Source organism: Odontesthes bonariensis, chromosome 5 (assembly GCF_027942865.1).
Source record: "Odontesthes bonariensis isolate fOdoBon6 chromosome 5, fOdoBon6.hap1, whole genome shotgun sequence".
NCBI classification, from domain to species: domain Eukaryota; kingdom Metazoa; phylum Chordata; class Actinopteri; order Atheriniformes; family Atherinopsidae; genus Odontesthes; species Odontesthes bonariensis.
The window spans coordinates 39296449-39315348 of record NC_134510.1 but is presented as its reverse complement, the minus strand read 5'-3'; the positions used below and the strand labels follow the sequence as shown (position 1 = coordinate 39315348).

At 38.3% G+C, this 18900-nt stretch overlaps 1 protein-coding gene across 2 annotated transcripts in view; it reads right to left on the bottom strand.

The window, feature by feature from the left end:
* The window catches only part of LOC142380469 (uncharacterized), a 35734-nt gene extending 21480 nt beyond the window's left edge, over positions 1 to 14254 (bottom strand). For both annotated transcript variants that reach the window (XM_075466352.1, XM_075466351.1), the window contains exons 1-8: positions 14019 to 14254; positions 12950 to 13238; positions 12670 to 12710; positions 11347 to 11632; positions 7652 to 7689; positions 6466 to 6754; positions 2153 to 2196; positions 39 to 327 (exon numbers count right to left, since the gene is read on the bottom strand). In XM_075466352.1, coding sequence (XP_075322467.1) covers positions 39 to 327; positions 2153 to 2196; positions 6466 to 6754; positions 7652 to 7689; positions 11347 to 11632; positions 12670 to 12710; positions 12950 to 13238; positions 14019 to 14108 — 1366 coding nt within the window. In that variant the 5' untranslated portion in view covers positions 14109 to 14254. The remainder of the gene's footprint in view (positions 1 to 38; positions 328 to 2152; positions 2197 to 6465; positions 6755 to 7651; positions 7690 to 11346; positions 11633 to 12669; positions 12711 to 12949; positions 13239 to 14018) is intronic.
* Positions 14255 to 18900: the final 4646 nt, after the last annotated feature.

The following is an 18900-nucleotide window of genomic DNA, read 5'->3' as shown; positions in this document are numbered from 1 at the left end:
GATTGAATGAGTGGCTGATTCCACCGTTTCGGTCTTACCTTTGATTCCTGAGCGCCTCTCTGGCAGATTCTGTACCAGATCACTTTTGTAAATGCTCATCTTCATGAGAACCTCCCTGATCACCTCCACGGCCTGCTGGCCAAGCGTCTCCACCATCACATCCACCATTTCCGCTCTGCCCGCCCTGAGACTCAACCTCGATGAAAGGTGTGAGAGATTCCTCTGGGAGACCGTCAACTGGAGGAACTTCTTGAATTCTTGCTCATTGTCGCTCACACAGTTCAAAGTGTCCAAAAGCAGCTGCTTCACAGCTGCCATCGCTGCCACCTGGAACAGACGGATGTTCAGTCCGCTGGGACATTTATGTCTCCCAGAAATTCATCAAATCAAACGAGCACATTTGTTTTTTAGTGCTCGTCATGTCATGATTGGATATAAAAGGAGCATCCCCGAAAGTCTCAGGCGTTCACAGGCAAAGAACAAGGTTTTTCAACGTACAGCTGAAGGGAATTAAGGGAATTCATCATCTACGGTCCATAATATCATCAAGAGAGACAGAGAATCTGGAGAAATCCCTCACTGCATTAAAAACCAACATCATTCTGTTCAGGATATTACCACATGGGACCAGGAACCACTGTCAGTTAAAGGGGAACTCCGGTATTTTCAACATTAAGCCTCTTTTCTGAGTCGTCTGCAATGTTTTAGAACCCCCCTCGGCGCTTTTTTGATGTTTACTGCTGTCTCCGGTATTTGCCTAATTTTGATTCTTCTCAACCTGCTTCAGAACAGCAAGTCATGTGCATGTCCTAAAAGGTCCGTAAAAGCACAATAAAAGTCCGTTTTCAAAATCATCAACTCACCGGAGTGGTTACTGGTGTGCACTGGTAATCCATATCAAATTTCGTTGCGAAAAGTTGCTTCTGTCGTGTTTTATTTGACATTTTGTACTGGATGTTCGTTGATATTACTCCGCCACCGCTAAGAAAATAGTGCGAGCATGAACGAGCTGCCAAATAAAACACGACAGAATCAACTTTTCGCCACGAAATTTGATATGGATTACCAATGCACACCAGTAACCACTCCGCTGAGTTGATTATTTTGAAAACGGACGTTTCTGGTGCTTTTACGGACCTTTTAGGACATGCACATGACTTGCCGTTCTGAAGCAGGTTGAGATGAATCAAAATTAGGCAAATACCGGAGACAGCAGTAAACATCAAAAAAGCGCCGAGGGGGGTTCTAAAACACTGCAGACGACTCATAAAAGAGGCTTAATGTTGAAAATACCGCAGTTCCCCTTTAACTGACTGTCAGTAACATCCCATCCTTAATCCAGAGGGGCTAATGTGATGTCGGCCCACCCTTTGCAGCTATAGCTTCAACTCTTCTGGGAGAGCTTTCCACCAGGTTTAGGAGTGTTTATGGGAGTTTTTATCCGACCCTTTGCATCGCACTTGGTGATGTGTGGCTTGGATGCAGTTGCCATGGAAACCCATTCCACCAAGCTCTCTACGCACAGTTCCTGAGCTAATCTGAAGGCCACGTGAAGGTTGGAGGTCTGTAGCGACCGACTCTGCAGAAAGTCGGCGACCTCTGACCCCGCTCTGACATTTTACGTGGCCGACCACTTCCTGGCTGAGCTGCTGACGCTCCCCATCGCTTCCACTCTGTTATAACACCACTGACAGCTGACTGTGGAGTATTCAGCAGCGACTGGACTTCAGTTGGTCAGGTGGCGTCCTGTAACGGTACCAGGCTGGAGTTCACTGAGCTCCTGAGAGCCATTCTTTCACAGATGTTTGTAGCAGCAGTCTGCATGCCGAGCTGCTTGGATTCCCACACCTGTGGCCACGGAAGTGATCGGAAACATCTGAATTTAGTTATTTGTTACACTTCTGGTAATATAATGGATATATCATACACCAGCTCTGGGCTCGAGCTCATCTGAGATGCCCTGACGCAAAGAAGAAAAGTGTTCTGTGGTCTGAGTCCACATTTCAAACTGTCCTGGACGTCGTTTCCTCTGCGTGCGTGATGCTGTGGGGTTGTGCAGGTGGCCGTGGCGTGGGTAACCTTCATTAACGCTGACTCAGTGTTGTTAAAAGGAAAGGTACATAACTTTAAAATGTTCAGAATGAAAGCTCACCTTCTGGATCAGAGCAGGGTGCTGTTCACCCACAGAGAGTTTCTCTGGGGAGAAAAAGAGGCCAAAGAGGCTGATGAGTGGCGGATTTACCAACTGACAACAAAACAGGCATCACATAAACCAGAGATGCTCACTGCGCGGCTCCTCCAGCTTTAACTGGAGGCTCGCACTCGCATAGCAGCTTATAACAATATGGTATCAATAACAATACATCTTTTCAAATAACACACAGCGAATACTGCACAGTATTAGGTATTTTTGTAGTATTGAGTATTTTTATTAAGTTTGTGTTTTTGTAGTATTAAGTAGTTTTTATTAAGTTTGTGTTTTTGTAGTATTAAGTATTTTTATTAAGTTTGCATTTTTGTAGTATTAAGTATTTTTATTAAGTTTGTGTTTTTGTAGTATTAAGTATTTTTATTAAGTTTGTGTTTTTGTAGTATTAAGTAGTTTTTATTAAGTTTGTGTTTTTGTAGTATTAAGTATTTTTATTAAGTTTGCATTTTTGTAGTATTAAGTATTTTTATTAAGTTTGTGTTTTTGTAGTATTAAGTATTTTTATTAAGTTTGCATTTTTGTAGTATTAAGTATTTTTATTAAGTTTGCGTTTTTGTAGTATTAGGTATTTTTATTAAGTTTGTGTTTTTGTAGTATTAAGTATTTTTATTAAGTTTGCGTTTTTGTAGTATTAAGTATTTTTATTAAGTTTGTGTTTTTGTAGTATTAAGTATTTTTATTAAGTTTGTGTTTTTGTAGTATTAAGTATTTTTATTAAGTTTGCATTTTTGTAGTATTAGGTATTTTTATTAAGTTTGTGTTTTTGTAGTATTAAGTATTTTTATTAAGTTTGTGTTTTTGTAGTATTAAGTATTTTTATTAAGTTTGCGTTTTTGTAGTATTAGGTATTTTTTATTAATATTTTGTTTTTGTAGTATTAAGTGTTTTTATTAAGTTTGCATTTTTGTGGTATTAAGTATTTTTATTAAGTTTGTGTTTTTGTAGTATTAAGTATTTTTATTATGTTTGTGTTTTTGTAGTATTAAGTATTTTTATTAATTTTGTGCTTTTGTAGTATTAAGTATTTTTATTATGTTTGTGTTTTTGTAGTATTAAGTATTTTTATTCATTTTTTGTTTTTGTAGTATTAAGTATTGTTATTAAGTTTGTGTTTTTGTAGTATTAAGTATTTTTATTAATTTTGTGTTTTTGTAGTATTAAGTATTTTTATTAATTTTGTGTTTTTGTAGTATTGAGTATTTTTATTACTTTTTTGTTTTTGTAGTATTAAGTATTTTTATTAAGTTTGCATTTTTGTAGTATTAAGTATTTTTATTATGTTTGTGTTTTTGTAGTATTAAGTATTTTTATTAATTTTGTGTTTTTGTAGTATTAAGTATTTTTATTAATTTTTTGTTTTTCTAGTATTAAGTATTTTTATTAAGTTTGTGTTTTTGTAATATTAAGTATTTTTATTAATTTTTTGTTTTTGTAGTATTAAGTATTCTTATTAAGTTTGTGTTTTTGTAGTATTAAGTATTTTTATTAATTTTGTGTTTTTGTAGTATTAAGTATTTTTATTAAGTTTGCGTTTTTGTAGTATTAGGTATTTTTTATTAATATTTTGTTTTTGTAGTATTAAGTGTTTTTATTAAGTTTGCATTTTTGTGGTATTAAGTATTTTTATTAAGTTTGTGTTTTTGTAGTATTAAGTATTTTTATTATGTTTGTGTTTTTGTAGTATTGAGTATTTTTATTCATTTTTTGTTTTTGTAGTATTAAGTATTTTTATTAAGTTTGTGTTTTTGTAGTATTAAGTATTTTTATTAATTTTGTGTTTTTGTAGTATTAAGTATTTTTATTAATTTTGTGTTTTTGTAGTATTGAGTATTTTTATTACTTTTTTGTTTTTGTAGTATTAAGTATTTTTATTAAGTTTGCATTTTTGTAGTATTAAGTATTTTTATTATGTTTGTGTTTTTGTAGTATTAAGTATTTTTATTAATTTTGTGTTTTTGTAGTATTAAGTATTTTTATTAATTTTTTGTTTTTCTAGTATTAAGTATTTTTATTAAGTTTGTGTTTTTGTAATATTAAGTATTTTTATTAATTTTTTGTTTTTGTAGTATTAAGTATTCTTATTAAGTTTGTGTTTTTGTAGTATTAAGTATTTTTATTAATTTTGTGTTTTTGTAGTATTAAGTATTTTTATTAATTTTGTGTTTTTGTAGTATTAAGTATTTTTATTATTTTTTTGTTTTTGTAGTATTAAGTATTTTTATTAAGTTTGCATTTTTGTAGTATTAAGTATTTTTATTATGTTTGTGTTTTTGTAGTATTAAGTATTTTTATTAAGTTTGTGTTTTTGTAGTATTAAGTATTTTTATTAAGTTTGCATTTTTGTAGTATTAAGTATTTTTTATTATGTTTGTGTTTTTCTAGTATTAAGTATTTTTATTAATTTTGTGTTTTTGTAGTATTAAGTATTTTTATTAAGTTTGCATTTTTGTAGTATTAAGTATTTTTATTATGTTTGTGTTTTTGTAGTATTAAGTATTTTTATTAATTTTGTGTTTTTGTAGTATTAAGTATTTTTATTAAGTTTGCATTTTTGTAGTATTAAGTATTTTTATTAATTTTGCATTTTTGTAGTATTAAGTATTTTTATTAAGTTTGCATTTTTGTAGTATTAAGTATTTTTATTAATTTTGCATTTTTGTAGTATTAAGTATTTTTATCATGTTTGTGTTTTTGTAGTATTAAGTATTTTTATTAATTTTTTGTTTTTGTAGTATTAAGTATTCTTATTAAGTTTGCGTTTTTGTAGTATTAAGTATTTTTATTAATTTTGTGTTTTTGTAGTATTAAGTATTCTTATTAAGTTTGCATTTTTGTAGTATTAAGTATTTTTATTAATTTTGCATTTTTGTAGTATTAAGTATTTTTATTAAGTTTGCATTTTTGTAGTATTAAGTATTTTTATTAATTTTGCATTTTTGTAGTATTAAGTATTTTTATCATGTTTGTGTTTTTGTAGTATTAAGTATTTTTATTAATTTTGTGTTTTTGTAGTATTAAGTATTTTTATTAAGTTTGCGTTTTTGTAATATTAAGTATTTTTATTAAGTTTGTGTTTTTGTAGTATTAAGTATTTTTATTAAGTTTGCGTTTTTGTAATATTAAGTATTTTTATTAAGTTTGTGTTTTTGTAGTATTAAGTATTTTTATTAAGTTTGCATTTTTGTAGTATTAAGTATTTTTATTATGTTTGTGTTTTTGTAGTATTAAGTATTTTTATTAATTTTGTGTTTTTGTAGTATTAAGTATTTTTATTATGTTTGTGTTTTTGTAGTATTAAGTATTTTTATTAAGTTTGCATTTTTGTAGTATTAAGTATTTTTATTAAGTTTGCATTTTTGTAGTATTAAGTATTTTTATTAATTTTTTGTTTTTGTAGTATTAAGTATTCTTATTAAGTTTGCGTTTTTGTAGTATTAAGTATTTTTATTAATTTTGTGTTTTTGTAGTATTAAGTATTCTTATTAAGTTTGCATTTTTGTAGTATTAAGTATTTTTATTAATTTTGCATTTTTGTAGTATTAAGTATTTTTTATCATGTTTGTGTTTTTGTAGTATTAAGTATTTTTATTAATTTTGTGTTTTTGTAGTATTAAGTATTCTTATTAAGTTTGTGTTTTTGTAGTATTAAGTATTTTTATTAAGTTTGCGTTTTTGTAGTATTAAGTAGTTTTTATTAAGTTTCCATTTTTGTAGTATTAAGTAGTTTTATTAAGTTTGTGTTTTTGTAGTATTAAGTAGTTTTTATTAAGTTTCCATTTTTGTAGTATTAAGTATTTTTATTAAGTATTAATGGTGTTTCCTAAAGGGGGAACTGTTAAACCTGGCAACGCAGCCCGCTCAAACCACCGTCACACTTGACCGCAGAGCACGCTAGCTCCTTTAGCCAGCGCGAGATCCAGGCACAATGGATCGGTTTTTAATCAAAAAGGGCAAAAACCAGCACAGAAACCATGCTCATCCTGAATGTCCACTATGATTACAACAACAAACTACAAATACAACATGAAGAATGTCGAGCACATGCACGCCAGCTTCCGCTCATCCCAGTATTAAGGTAAATGTGGTCTGAATTGAAAATGTATTGGCTGTGTTGTTTCTTTTTCTGTGGGATGTTTTATATGTAGAAATGCAGATTTGCAAAAGGGGACTTTAGTATGTTGTGGTAAAAGTGGCTCTTGTGAATAAAATAGTGAGTATCTCTGGTCTAAACCATGTTTCCGCCTTCATGGTCTCACCGTGGCTTCTGGAGCTGGACTCTGAGAGCCTGCGCACCAGGTCAGGCCTGTTCAGCTTCCTTAAGACCTCCAGGCTTTTCCCAACAGACTGTTGGCCGTAAGTCTGCACCATCAACAGCGCCGTGTCCAGCAGGTCCGTCTTCGTCACCAGCTCGCTGTGAAAACTCGGGTAACGTTTGTCACGGCTGATTTGGAGCAGGACGTCACGCTTGAAGCCCTCAAGCTGGCGGTCAGTCAGATCGCGCAGCGTTTCCAACAGCAGCTCAATAAAAACCTTCATCATTCCCGCCTGGTGAATATAAATCAAACGCTCATCAGTTACATATCAGCAGTCCTCCAGCAACGATACAACGGACCTTTTTCAGACTGTATTACAAACTAACACACAGTTCTATTTGGCTTTATGAAGGTGAGTTCCAACAGGTTCCAGACTCATAGCGACTAATCTGCCAGCTGTGAAACGCTCGGTCAGAGCTGACTTAAAGGGACAGTTTGCCTCTTTTGACATGAAGCTGTGTAACATCCCATATCAGCAGCATCATTTCTGAACATCTTCTTACCCCCTGCTGCGTCCTGTGAGCAGAGTTCCAGCCTCGTTTTGGTGTTGATGAAGGTAGTCCGGCTAGTTGGCTGGGGTTTAAAAAATAAAGCGTTTTGCTTCTCAAAGCAATATGCGTTCAACAGAGTAATACATTTGCATCACAAAATCGTTCTCCAGGAAAAAGTCAGACCTCACAATCTCTTGGCCCTATTTTCTCTCCCTTGATATCAATGCGTTCAGCCACCTAGCGACAGCCGCACCTGTTAAGGTGTTTGCTGCTCGGTCTGCGCTTCGGTCTACACAGCAGGCAGTGATACGAAGGGAGAGAAAATAGGGCCAAGAGATTGTGAGGTCTGACTTTTTCCTGGAGAACCATTTTGTGATGCAAATGTATTACTCTGTTGAACGCATATTGTTCTGAGAAGCAAAACGCTTTATTTTTTAAACCCCAGCCAACTAGCCGGACTACCTTCATCAGCACCAAAACGAGGCTGGAACTCTGCTCACAGGACGCAGCAGGGGGTAAGAAGATGTTCAGAAATGATGTTGCTAATACGGGATGTCATACAGCTTCATGTCAAAAGAGGCGAACTATCCCTTTAAGCCAGTTGTGCTGTTTCCGGTCAGTGGTGTAACTTTACTCACTTTCTGGTTCAGCCCAGGCCAAAGTTCTTCCTGCTTCCCTGAGGAGAAAAGAAATATAAAAAAACCCATCAGGAGTTAGAATCTACGGAAGCCCAGAGCGGACGTGGTACGTATAAACTTTTTTTAATTTCGAGGCCACTTTTTCTCCCCTGTTTATATGTGTTTTATATGTATTTCTGGCAAAGGTTTTTACCCATTTTTACCCCCGTTTCAATGAAAATTGAATGTAGTGGCCATTTGTCCATAAAAAACTAATTCAACTTAAACCAAACAAAATCAAAAGGCCACTGATGCATCATGGGGGATGTGGTTTAACGCAGGCAAAAGAAGATGAATCTCCAAAATGAATCCTTGCGTTTTCTGAGGATTTATTTCCAAACAATAAAACAAGCAAAAGAACAAAGAAAACCTGCTGCTCTCTCCTTTTCCCTCGTAAAAAAAACATTGGCCCACCCAGGTGCATGCTGGGACTCCAGGTGCCCAGTGCGACCCAATTACCAAAAATATCCTAAACAAATAACTAACAAGGAATATTAGCAAAAAAATCTAATCTAAATAAAGCACTGAAATGAATCAAATAAAGTTACTCATAATTAGCAAATTAAATTTACAACTAGAACCAAAAAACAAAAACTAACTTTACAAATAGCTCCTACACTGAACAAAGTCGCCTATGAATCAAACATGGAATGTGGAGCGTTTGTGTGAAAATGCTCAAAGCAAATCCCGCTGGTGTGATGAGCATTTCGTTTTCTCGAGATAACGAGTTATTTATCTCTGTAGCGGCGATCTTTCCTCACAGTACTCCACTTTACCGCTACTGTTAAGCAGTCTCTTGGCAATAAGCTTGACATTAAAAATGATCTTCCAAGGCAGTAACTTCGTTCAAAAAAGAAACTTTAATTGAAAAAGCAAAAAAAACAAAGTTACAAGATTCACTAATATTTACTTGTCAAAAAACTGTCTTGCTCCTTAGGCTGCTTAACCTGGTCTGATCTAAAATGGCTGTGATGTCATCAGCAGCGTAATTAAAAGAGCAATGCAACATTTTTAAAGGGAAACTACTAATCACTAGCCAATGTTAATATGGCTCTTACAATCTCGTTATCTCGAGAAAACGGTAACGGCATTTCTCGTGCATCATTCGGTAACCATGGAGACGGCCTGGTCCCCTCAGCCGGTCACTGAGGTGTAAACGCCTGCTGAGCTGCAGTCAAGCCGGCCGTCTCCGTAAATGATATGAAAGTTATCTCTACAAGACAAACTAACTGCGAACATATAAAACACATATAAACAGGGGCGGGGAGAAAAAGTGGCCTCGAAAACCATCTGTAAATTAACTCGTTATCTCGAGAAAACCATCAAAAAAAAGTTTATACGTACCACGTCCGCTCTGGGCTTCCGTAATAATCAGACACTGATTCTATCAATATACTTTAATCAGTGTCCGTTATCTCTGCAAACATGTGCTAAATACCCCGAAATGTCCCTTTCAAGGCCCTGAGGATCTAGTTTCAGTTCATTTAGTCTCGTCTCACATGTAGTGTAGTGGCTGTTCGTCCTCTGGTGTCAATAATCAAAACTAAAAAAAATGTCAAAACCATAAAAAACTAAATTAAAGCAAACGGCCACTGAGACACCGAGGGAGTGAATTTACGCAGGTAAAATGAGTCCATTGTCCAGGCAAAAAATGAGTTTTCTTTAGGTTTATTGCTCCAACCAAGCAAACGAACAAAGAACAATGGGCCCTGGTAAAAAAAAACATTAGCCCTCCCAGGTGCCTGCTCACCTGTGACTAGGGATGGGAATTGATAAGATTTTTACGATTCCAATTCCATTTTCGATTCTGCTTAACGATTCGGTTCTTTGTCGGTTCCCTTATCGATTCTCATTTGGAGAAAAAGGACAACAAACCGGTCGATTGGCATCGACTTTGTTTAGTTTAGAAGTAACACGAGTCATGACCTTACATACCCAACAACAGTGCGGTCCACATTGGTCTATCATGGCCTGGGTAATTGAACTCTTCCTGCTCTGGTGAAAGGAGAAGCTGGAGGTAGAGGTGAACTGGGGGTAGTACCACCAGCCTCTGGCTCTGAGCCAGTCAGGCTCTGTCTCTCATGATTTCATCTAAATGTAATGCCTGAGAAGGCTTTCATTTAACCTTAACCGTTACTAACAGCAGCTTTTACAATGAGGCAAATGGCGCTAACATGATAGGCAGTGTTTGTTAGTTAGTTACCTGCAGTGTTAGCCGAGGACATGCTAACGTTGCTAACGTTGCTAACGTTGCTGGGTTCAGATTCACCAACGTTAGTCCGGAGCGGATCGTAAACGCGACATTCATTCATAGTTATTGCATGTTGGTAGTATTTCCTCCTTTTGGTGAAATATTCACTTTGCAAGTTGCCCTGTTGTCGTCTTATATAGGGATGTGTAATCAAACTTTCGAGCGTTTGTACCGCTTGGGCGCCATGTTTACTGTTGGCTGCTGGCTGCACTGGACTTGCCACGCAACGTTGCGTGGTGACGTCATTCGTGCCCACTGGAATCGATAAGGGAACCGTTTGCAAAATCGCCAAACGATTCCAAGGAATTGAAACACTGGGAACCGGTTCTCAACAAGAACCGGTTCTGGATTCCCATCCCTACCTGTGACTGCCTGCCCATCTAAGTAAACTCTCCCAGTGCGCCCCAGCTAACCACTGCTTTCAAAATAAAAGCATAATTAAATACCCAAATTAACTCAAACAATACTAAATATCATAACCTAGTGATGCTCCGATCGATCGGCCGCCGATCATGATCGGCCGATAATGCCCAAAAATAGCCTGATCGGCAATCGGAAAAATATGCCGATCAAAAAACCGATCACGTGGCGTAAATTACTAGCGACCACTTTCTAATGTGGTACGTGACGTGTGTACAGAACCGAACAGGCAAAACCTCTACAGTGCATCTCGACAACATGACCTCTCCATCTGCGCTCCGGAGAGGCACGCTCGCGCTAGCTACACTTGAAAATCGAGTGCCCGTTTACATCGCGTCGTACGGTAAAGCGTGTGAGCGGATTTATGGTGCATTCAAGTGCACCCCGTAAACTCAGAAATCTATATCGAAGTTGATTTTTCATTTGTTGGAATACATACACCTGTCATTACTTGGTTGTTTTTTTTTACTACATTCTTTTTAATGATTAAAACAAAATGAAAGAACAAAATTATTGAAGCATATTCAGAATCAAACTCATTTCTGCATAGTCAGATTTGAAAACTTCATTTAGAACCAAATCAAAATGTTCTCTGCCGACTCCACCAGATTCTTGTTCTACATGTCCCCAGCTACCTCTGGCGGTTTAATTTCTATAAATGGTGCACTCTCTGCTAGATGAAAGGCATGGAAATGTCCGATTCCTTCCGTGATCGGCAATCGGGCAGATCATGATTTTTTGCTGATAGGAGCATCACTATCATAAACAACCAAAAAAGGTGTATTCCCCAAACTAAACCCCCAAAAGATAACTAAATAATAAGTGAGCCAAATATTACAAGATAACAAATAGCTCCTACATGTAGTTTTTGCTTTATATGAACAATGAACCGTGAACTTCTTTCTGGTGTGGTGGAAAACAGATGACATCTTTACGTGAGCAGTAATATCTGATTTAGTGGCGACAGGTGTCTGATTAGTCTTACCTTTGGTTTTTGAGCTGGTTTCTGACAGAACAAACGCCAGCTCGAACTCGCCAACGTCCGTGAGAATGTCTGCAGCCACCTCAGCGCAGCGCCGACCGCACACCTTCACCAGCTGATCCACCACCGCCGCCTGGTCTGCCAACACCAGCTGGCTCCACGGGATTTGTGGAAGACCCATGTGGAAGTAAGTGAGCTGCAGAAACCATTTTAGTATTTTAAGGTCCTCTGGAGTTAAAAACTTCAGCGTCTCCAAAAGCTGTTCTCTAACCGCCGCCATCTCTGCCACCTAAAGAGAAAGAAAAGATGTTTTCTTAAGATGTTTAACCCGGACTAAGAGATCTGAACACATCACAGCAGCTTTAATATCTTTACTCTGGCTTCCAGTCAGTCACAGAATAGATTTTAAAAGCCTGCTGATGGTTTACAATCTGTGATGTGTTCAGAGAATATAAAGCCAGCAGAGCTCTTAGATCCAAGGACTCAGGTCAGCTGGTCCAGTCCAGAGTCCAGACTAAACATGGAGAAGCAGCATTTAGCTGTTATGCTGCTAACAAGTGGAACAAACTGCCAGTGGAGATTAAACTTTCACCAAATGGAGACATTTTTAAATCCAGGTTAAAGACATTTCTGTTCTCATGTGTCTATGCATGAAATCTGCACGCTATCTTTGAACTTATCTGGACTGTTGCTGGTTTTTAAACTCATTTAAATTATTTTATTTGTTTCTCTTTATATTCTTTTATGTATTTTTAATGCTTCTTCCACTCCCTGCTGCAATGCTTTTATTTTATGTGAAGCACTTTGAACTGTTTGTACATGAAATGTGCTACAAATAAATTTGATTTGATTTGATGCCACGCCACGACCCCACGTCCAAGTTAAGTGTTTTTTTCCATGTTACGTCAAGTCTTTTGTTTTGTTTTGTCTGAAGTTTTGATTCCACGGTTTAGGTTTTTTGTCATCCGGCTCAGCCGCGCCCTTTGTTTGAACTTTGTTTTTGTGAAATAAAACCCTGTTTGCTTTTTACTTCTCTGAGTCCGCATCCTTGTCCTCCCACCCCACCCGTCCTGACACACAGGACGCAGCAGGGGTTAAGAACATGTTCATAAATGATGTTGCTGATATGGGATGTCATTCAGCTTCATGTCAAAAGAGGCGAACTGTCCCTTTAAGCACTCTGTAGGCTAACATCAGTGACTTGGATTAGATGCGGGCGGCTCAGGGTAGCCAGTGGAGCTCAATGAACAGAGGGGTGACGGATAATAAGGGCCCAGGACATGTTGACGAGGAGAAGGCGACAGGAACAGGTGTCACATTGCTCACCTTTTGGATCAATGGAGACAGGTGTTCATCCATTTTTACTTCTGAAGAGAGAGAGAAAGAAGGAAAACAAACACAAAGTGAGGGAAAAATAAACGATGTGAACGTACAATTCCAAAGTGGACCAATGACTCATCAGTCAGTACATTTTAATCGGAGTCTCTTCATAATTTAAAATGAAAGCAGATATAAAACGACCAGTTTTACGATTTGAGCACATCTCATCTTCATCATCATCATCATCATCATCATCATCTCATCATCTTCATCATCATCGTCGTACCTTTGGATAAAGATCTGAAACGCAGCTTCTCCACCAGATCGGCCCTCTGCATCTTCTCTAAAACGCTCGTGGTCATCTCAACAGAGCGCTGCCCGTACGCTTCCACCAATAAGAACACTGCGTCCTGCCGGTCCGCCGTGGCCAGCAGCCGCTGTGGGATGTCTGAGTAAAGTCTGCGACGGCCTAGCTGACCCTGGAGGATCTCCCTGAAGCTCTGGAGCTCAGCTTCCCTCAGATGTGACAGTGCTGCCAACAGCAGCTCCATGTCAGACCGCAGGCGTTTCACCTGCTAAAATCAAGATGAAGGAAAGCTTTGAGTCCAAAGTGCAACACCTGGGGGGAGTTCTCATGACTGCACACACACACACACATAAATAATTACACCACAGCACACTTTATTGATATGCAATAACACCAAATTAAGCATGTTTATTTCACATTTTTGTTAAATATATATTTGTATCTCTTCAAAAGGATCGTTGTAATCGTGCTTACACTTGTGCTTCAACCCATGAAGTAATAACTAAGTATGCTAACAAGTTCCTGAGTAAGGACTCATTTATGCCAACCAGAACCGTATGTTTGAAGTTCTGTTAATAGAATAAGAACTCATTAACGACACACCGCCTTAACAGAGTAAACGTTATCTTAGTCATGAAGAATGCAAATTAGCACAGCCACAGTTTACTTTAAAGTAAAGTTTAAAGTAGTTTTTAAAGTTGTTCCACTTCAGCAAACAAAGCATTTGCACTTTAAATTCAGCTTTTCTGCAGTTTGATCGGAACTAAACTACACTGAGCTGCAGATGCTCGTGGGTTTGCTGACATTTAACACATTTGGGGCATTTATTTTTCATTGCAAAGCGCGGATGGGGCCTGTGCCTTCTGAAGGAGCTGTTAGGCTGCTTAATAAAGGATCTGATAATCAGGATAAGTCCAGCACGCGCCGGAGAAATGACCAACATAACGGATTTGCGTCGCACCTCATAAAACCACTGCTGTCACGGGTTTAAAAACAGCTCGAGACAGTAAAAGTCGCAGGTTGGAGTCGGTGGTAAAGCGGCCCTTACCTGCATGTGGCCTGCCTGAGAGGGGCCCCCATCGTTGGGCAGAAGCAGCTGCTCTGCGGCGGGGCGCAGCTCCGCGTCCCACTGACCCATCGGGGAGATTCTCCGGCTCACACGGCTGACAGCAGGCTCCCCACAGGCACCAGTCAGAGAGGATAACCCCACACACACGCTGCTTGATACTTTCTGGCAGCTGGACTCACATCTGCTTCACTGTTTCCGCCTCTGCTGCCTGTTTACTCCCCGATAAGCTCTGCCCATTCGGGCTGGACGGAGTTCGCCTTTAAAGTCATTTCTGACCCAAAGAACATGTTTTTAGGGACTTTACTCCGTCATTTTTGGCTCTACTACATCCACTCCACTGTACGCCACAGAATAAAATAAAATAAGAAAGAAATTACTTAAATTACTTCAGAAACTTGCAGGATGGTGAACTTACAAACACTTCCGCATTTCAAAGTAAACCAAAGTTACTGATCCAGTTTGAGGAGAGGCGTCTGGCTGCAGACCTGCACTGTGACGTCACCTGCACTGTGAGGACCTGAAGCGACAAGGAGGAGCACGTATTTTTCGTTCCCCATTTGAACTGTGGAGACGACGAGGTGAGTAAAAATCGAGTGAAAACAACTTTCTTTCATACGAAGAAACAGAAACAGTCTTTATTCACTGGAACGTTACGTTGCACACTATATACTGTAAAGTTATATTAATTTTAAAGAATCAGGTTTTTTTTTAAACTTTTGGCTAGTCTTCAACGTTGTTATCGTATCGATAGTGATCTTGTATAATTTTGTTTGACTTATTACGACATTATTTGTCTCTTACAGATGCATATTTCAATAACTATATACTGTAAAGTTATATTAATTTGAAAGAATCAGGTTTTTTTACTTTTGGCTAGTCTTTAGTGTTGTTATCGTATCGATAGTGCTCACTTAAATGCGCCATTTATATATATATAATTTAGTTTTACTTATTACGACATTATTTGTCTCTTACAGATGCATATTTCAATAACAACCGCCGGCAATACGCCCAAAATGGAACGCTGCACGTCATGTTGCAAACTGTTTCACTGCCCTCTGTGCCTACAATTTAAACCAGCAAAATTTTCCAAGCTGCAGAGCCACTTAGAGGCACATACAAAAGGTGGCATTTTATTTAAAGGTAAGCATAATGTATTTGTCTGTTTGTTTGTACTCATAAGTATTAGCCAACGGTACTAACTTCTGGCAGGTTGGGGTTTGGTTTGTAAAATGGTAAAAGGAAAATGAAGGGAATGTAGGTTGCAGTGAAGAACATCTGACACCTCACTTTCTGTCTTTTAGAAACCTATCCCAGTCACTAAATCCTGGCAACTGGACAGAGAAAACTGGACTACAAATTCAGGTAAGAGTATAAAGTATGTATAATGCATGTATTCATATTAATAGTTGAGTACTCAGGAAGAAGAGCAGCAGGCAGAGGTCTCCAAGAGAGACAGACTTGCTGATGTGGACACACCAGTGGAAGGCGTAAGCTTTTGCACAGTATCTATTGGTCAGATACTGTTGGTGTGGCAGCTATAGTACAGACATCTTTCTTTCTGTCTTTTCCATAGGACTCGGTTGAAGATCGCATTCTTCAAAATTGCAGACATGCAGCAGAGTGGGCTGAGGCCAACAAACCACTGTTGTCTGCCAGAGTGGACCTGCCTGACGTTCTGGGCATCGGGGAAGAGGAACAGGCAGAGGCTGCTCCACAGTATGGGAGGTTGTGGAACGAAGAACTGGACGAGGATGAAAGAGAAGCGATCCTGGAGCCTTTCAAAATGATATTTCACAATATTAACGACATGTTGATATTTTCTGAACAGGTAGTCGACAAAAACAAAGATTTTTTGTCATATTGTGAATGTTTGACTGAATAAACACTACAGAACATTTGATCATGTTGTGACTTGGTGTGCTTTTTATGTTTTCTCATTGATCCCTTAATAATTTGACTAAGATTATACTGTAGATATCAAGAGTTAGGGTACTATTTAGTGGTACTAAGGTGTTCCAGCAGCACAAGAACATAATTGGCATAGACATAGAACCAAACATGAAATTTATGGTGGTTAAGGATAAAAATACAGAATAATACAACAGAAAAACTAATTGAAACAAATATATATATATATAAAGAGCAGTGCGATAAAGTCAAAATGAAATGATAATGAAATAGCAGTGACTTACTCTATAGTACACAATACAATGTACAGTATAGGCCTATGGCATCTTGTGAGATGTTGGCTTATGAATATGAGCCTAAGAGAAAATGTGTCCACTGACCAAACAAAAGTTTACAATACAAATAAAAACAATAGACCGGGAATTGATAGATTTTATGTCGTACTGTTAACTAATTAATTAATTTGTGAGGACCTCTTGAAAAATATAGCGTTTAAAATCGTTTAAAAATACGTGCTTCCGATACACACGCTTTTATTTTGAAAGGCTTCGAATCAACTTCCGGTCCTCACAGTGCACTTCCGGTCCTCACAGTGCACTTCCGGTCCTCACAGTGCAGGTGACGGTCTGCAACAGGATCCTGACAGTGCAGGTCTGCAGCCAGACTCTCTTGGGAGTTTGAGCGGTGTTTCCAGAGGCCGCTTCATGAGAAAATGAGGAAATTATTCACCAGCACACAAAAAGTAAGTACACCCTGTTTCATTTCCAGCCTCTGGCGTCATTGCGCTGCTGGACTGGACTTTAACCAGAGAGTCTGTAAAAGGGCTGTGCTGTAACCACAGCCCTTTTACAGAGACTTAATAGAGACCACAGCCCTTTTACAGACAGCCGTTCCGCTTCCTATTCGCCCCATTATACAAAATTTGGCTGCAGTTCAGTTGATTTTCTCTGGGGGCGCTGGCGAGCGAGTGCAGAATGACCATTGGCCATAGGGCTGGCGCTAATAACTCAAAAAATGTCCCCGCTAGCGGCTGAAACCTGAAAATAATACTGTGATTTCTGACAGAGGGATGTGGATTTATATCGAAAGTACAATAACCTGGGAGTTATATCTTTCTGTTTTCTTACAGGTCTGGCATTTGCGAGTCAGTCTCCGCTAGCATCTAGCTAACGGAATCTGAAGAACGCACGGCTGATTACGACCGGCTGCTTTACGGCACTCGTCCACTGTGCCAGAGTGCTAACCTGGTGCTGCTAACAACAACCAAAGCTAAACCAGAGGCTAGTCAGAGAGTATGTAAAAGGGCTGTGCTGAAATCTGTAACTATTTGAGCTAACACCTCTCTGCTAGCTCAGCACTAGGACTGACCATGCCGTAAAGTGATGCCACATGCGTGACGTCACTCGGGATGCAATACTGACAATGAATGTGTATTTTAAACAAATCTAGTGAGTCTAAAAAATCAAACGAAGTGCCGTTTGAAAGGATAATTTATCCTGCCTTTAGGAAAATTAAAATGAAAAAATATAAAAAATTATATCCAAAGCAATGGCTGGATCTAAGGTGGATTTCATAGTACCACCAGAGAGTTCTGCCTGCTCTGCACTGCTTCGTTGGGCACTTGTTTTGATTTTTTAGACTCACTAGATTTGTTTAAAATACACATTTATTGTCAGTATTGCATCCCGAGTGACGTCACGCATGTGGCATCACTTTACGGCATGGTCAGTCCTAGCGCTGAGCTAGCAGAGAGGTGTTAGCTCAAATAGTTACAGATTTCAGCACAGCCCTTTTACATACTCTCTGACTAGCCTCTGGTTTAGCTTTGGTTGTTGTTAGCAGCACCAGGTTAGCACTCTGGCACAGTGGACGAGTGCCGTAAAGCAGCCGGTCGTAATCAGCCGTGCGTTCTTCAGATTCCGTTAGCTAGATGCTAGCAGAGACTGACTCGCAAATCCCAGACCTGTAAGAAAACAGAAAGCTATAACTCCCAGGTTATTGTACTTTCGATATAAATCCACATCCCTCTGTCAGAAATCACAGTAATATTTTCAGGTTTCAGCCGTTAGCGGGGACATTTTTTGAGTTATTAGCGCCAGCCCTATGGCCAATGGTCATTCTGCACTCGCTCGCCAGCGCCCCCAGACAAAATCAACTGAACTGCGGCCAAATTTTTCATAATGGGCCGAATAGGAAGCGGAACGGCTGTCTGTAAAAGGGCTGTGTAGAGACTCTCTGGCTGTAACTTACTGCCAAACGGAAGCCAAGATGGCGTCTGTGGAGGAAGGCGTGTTCGTTTGGGCTCGTCAAGGGAAGTGGCTATAACAACAATTTATGTTAATTTTGATGCCATTTTTGTTTTGTTTTACTCAGTTTTAAAAAATAAAATAAAAAATAACTGGATTTTATGGGAAAATAAGTCAAAAATAAACAAAGACCGAAGATACCGAAGATGGCAACGGGCGAGGCTAACCCAGCTGGAGGGTCTGAGATAATTTGGTTCGACTCCAATCCAACAATTATAGAAAACGTTTCACTAATCCCCTTGCCAGATACCCCAGAGAAGCCTTCGTTCAAAAAATCTAAAAGAGAAGAATCGCACAGTAGCGTTAACGAGGACATTTTAGCTGCGATTAGCAAATTGTCCCTCAAGCATGATGCTACTTTTCAGAAGGTGTCAGCGATTGAAAAAACAACTCAGGCTACTTCAAAAGAACTGGATAATTTGTCCACTACGGTGAAGCAACTCGTTCGCGAGGTTGGTGAAAACAAGAAGGAGCTTTCTCATCTGCAGAATGAAGTGCATGCGCTGCAAAAAAAACAACGCTGCTTTGAAAAAAGCCTTAATCGAATCACAGCGCTACAACTGGAGATCCAGACGTGTAGTCTACGTTGAACGCAGGTATACGGCGTATACCCACCTCTTTTTTGGGGGGGATTTCCGTATACC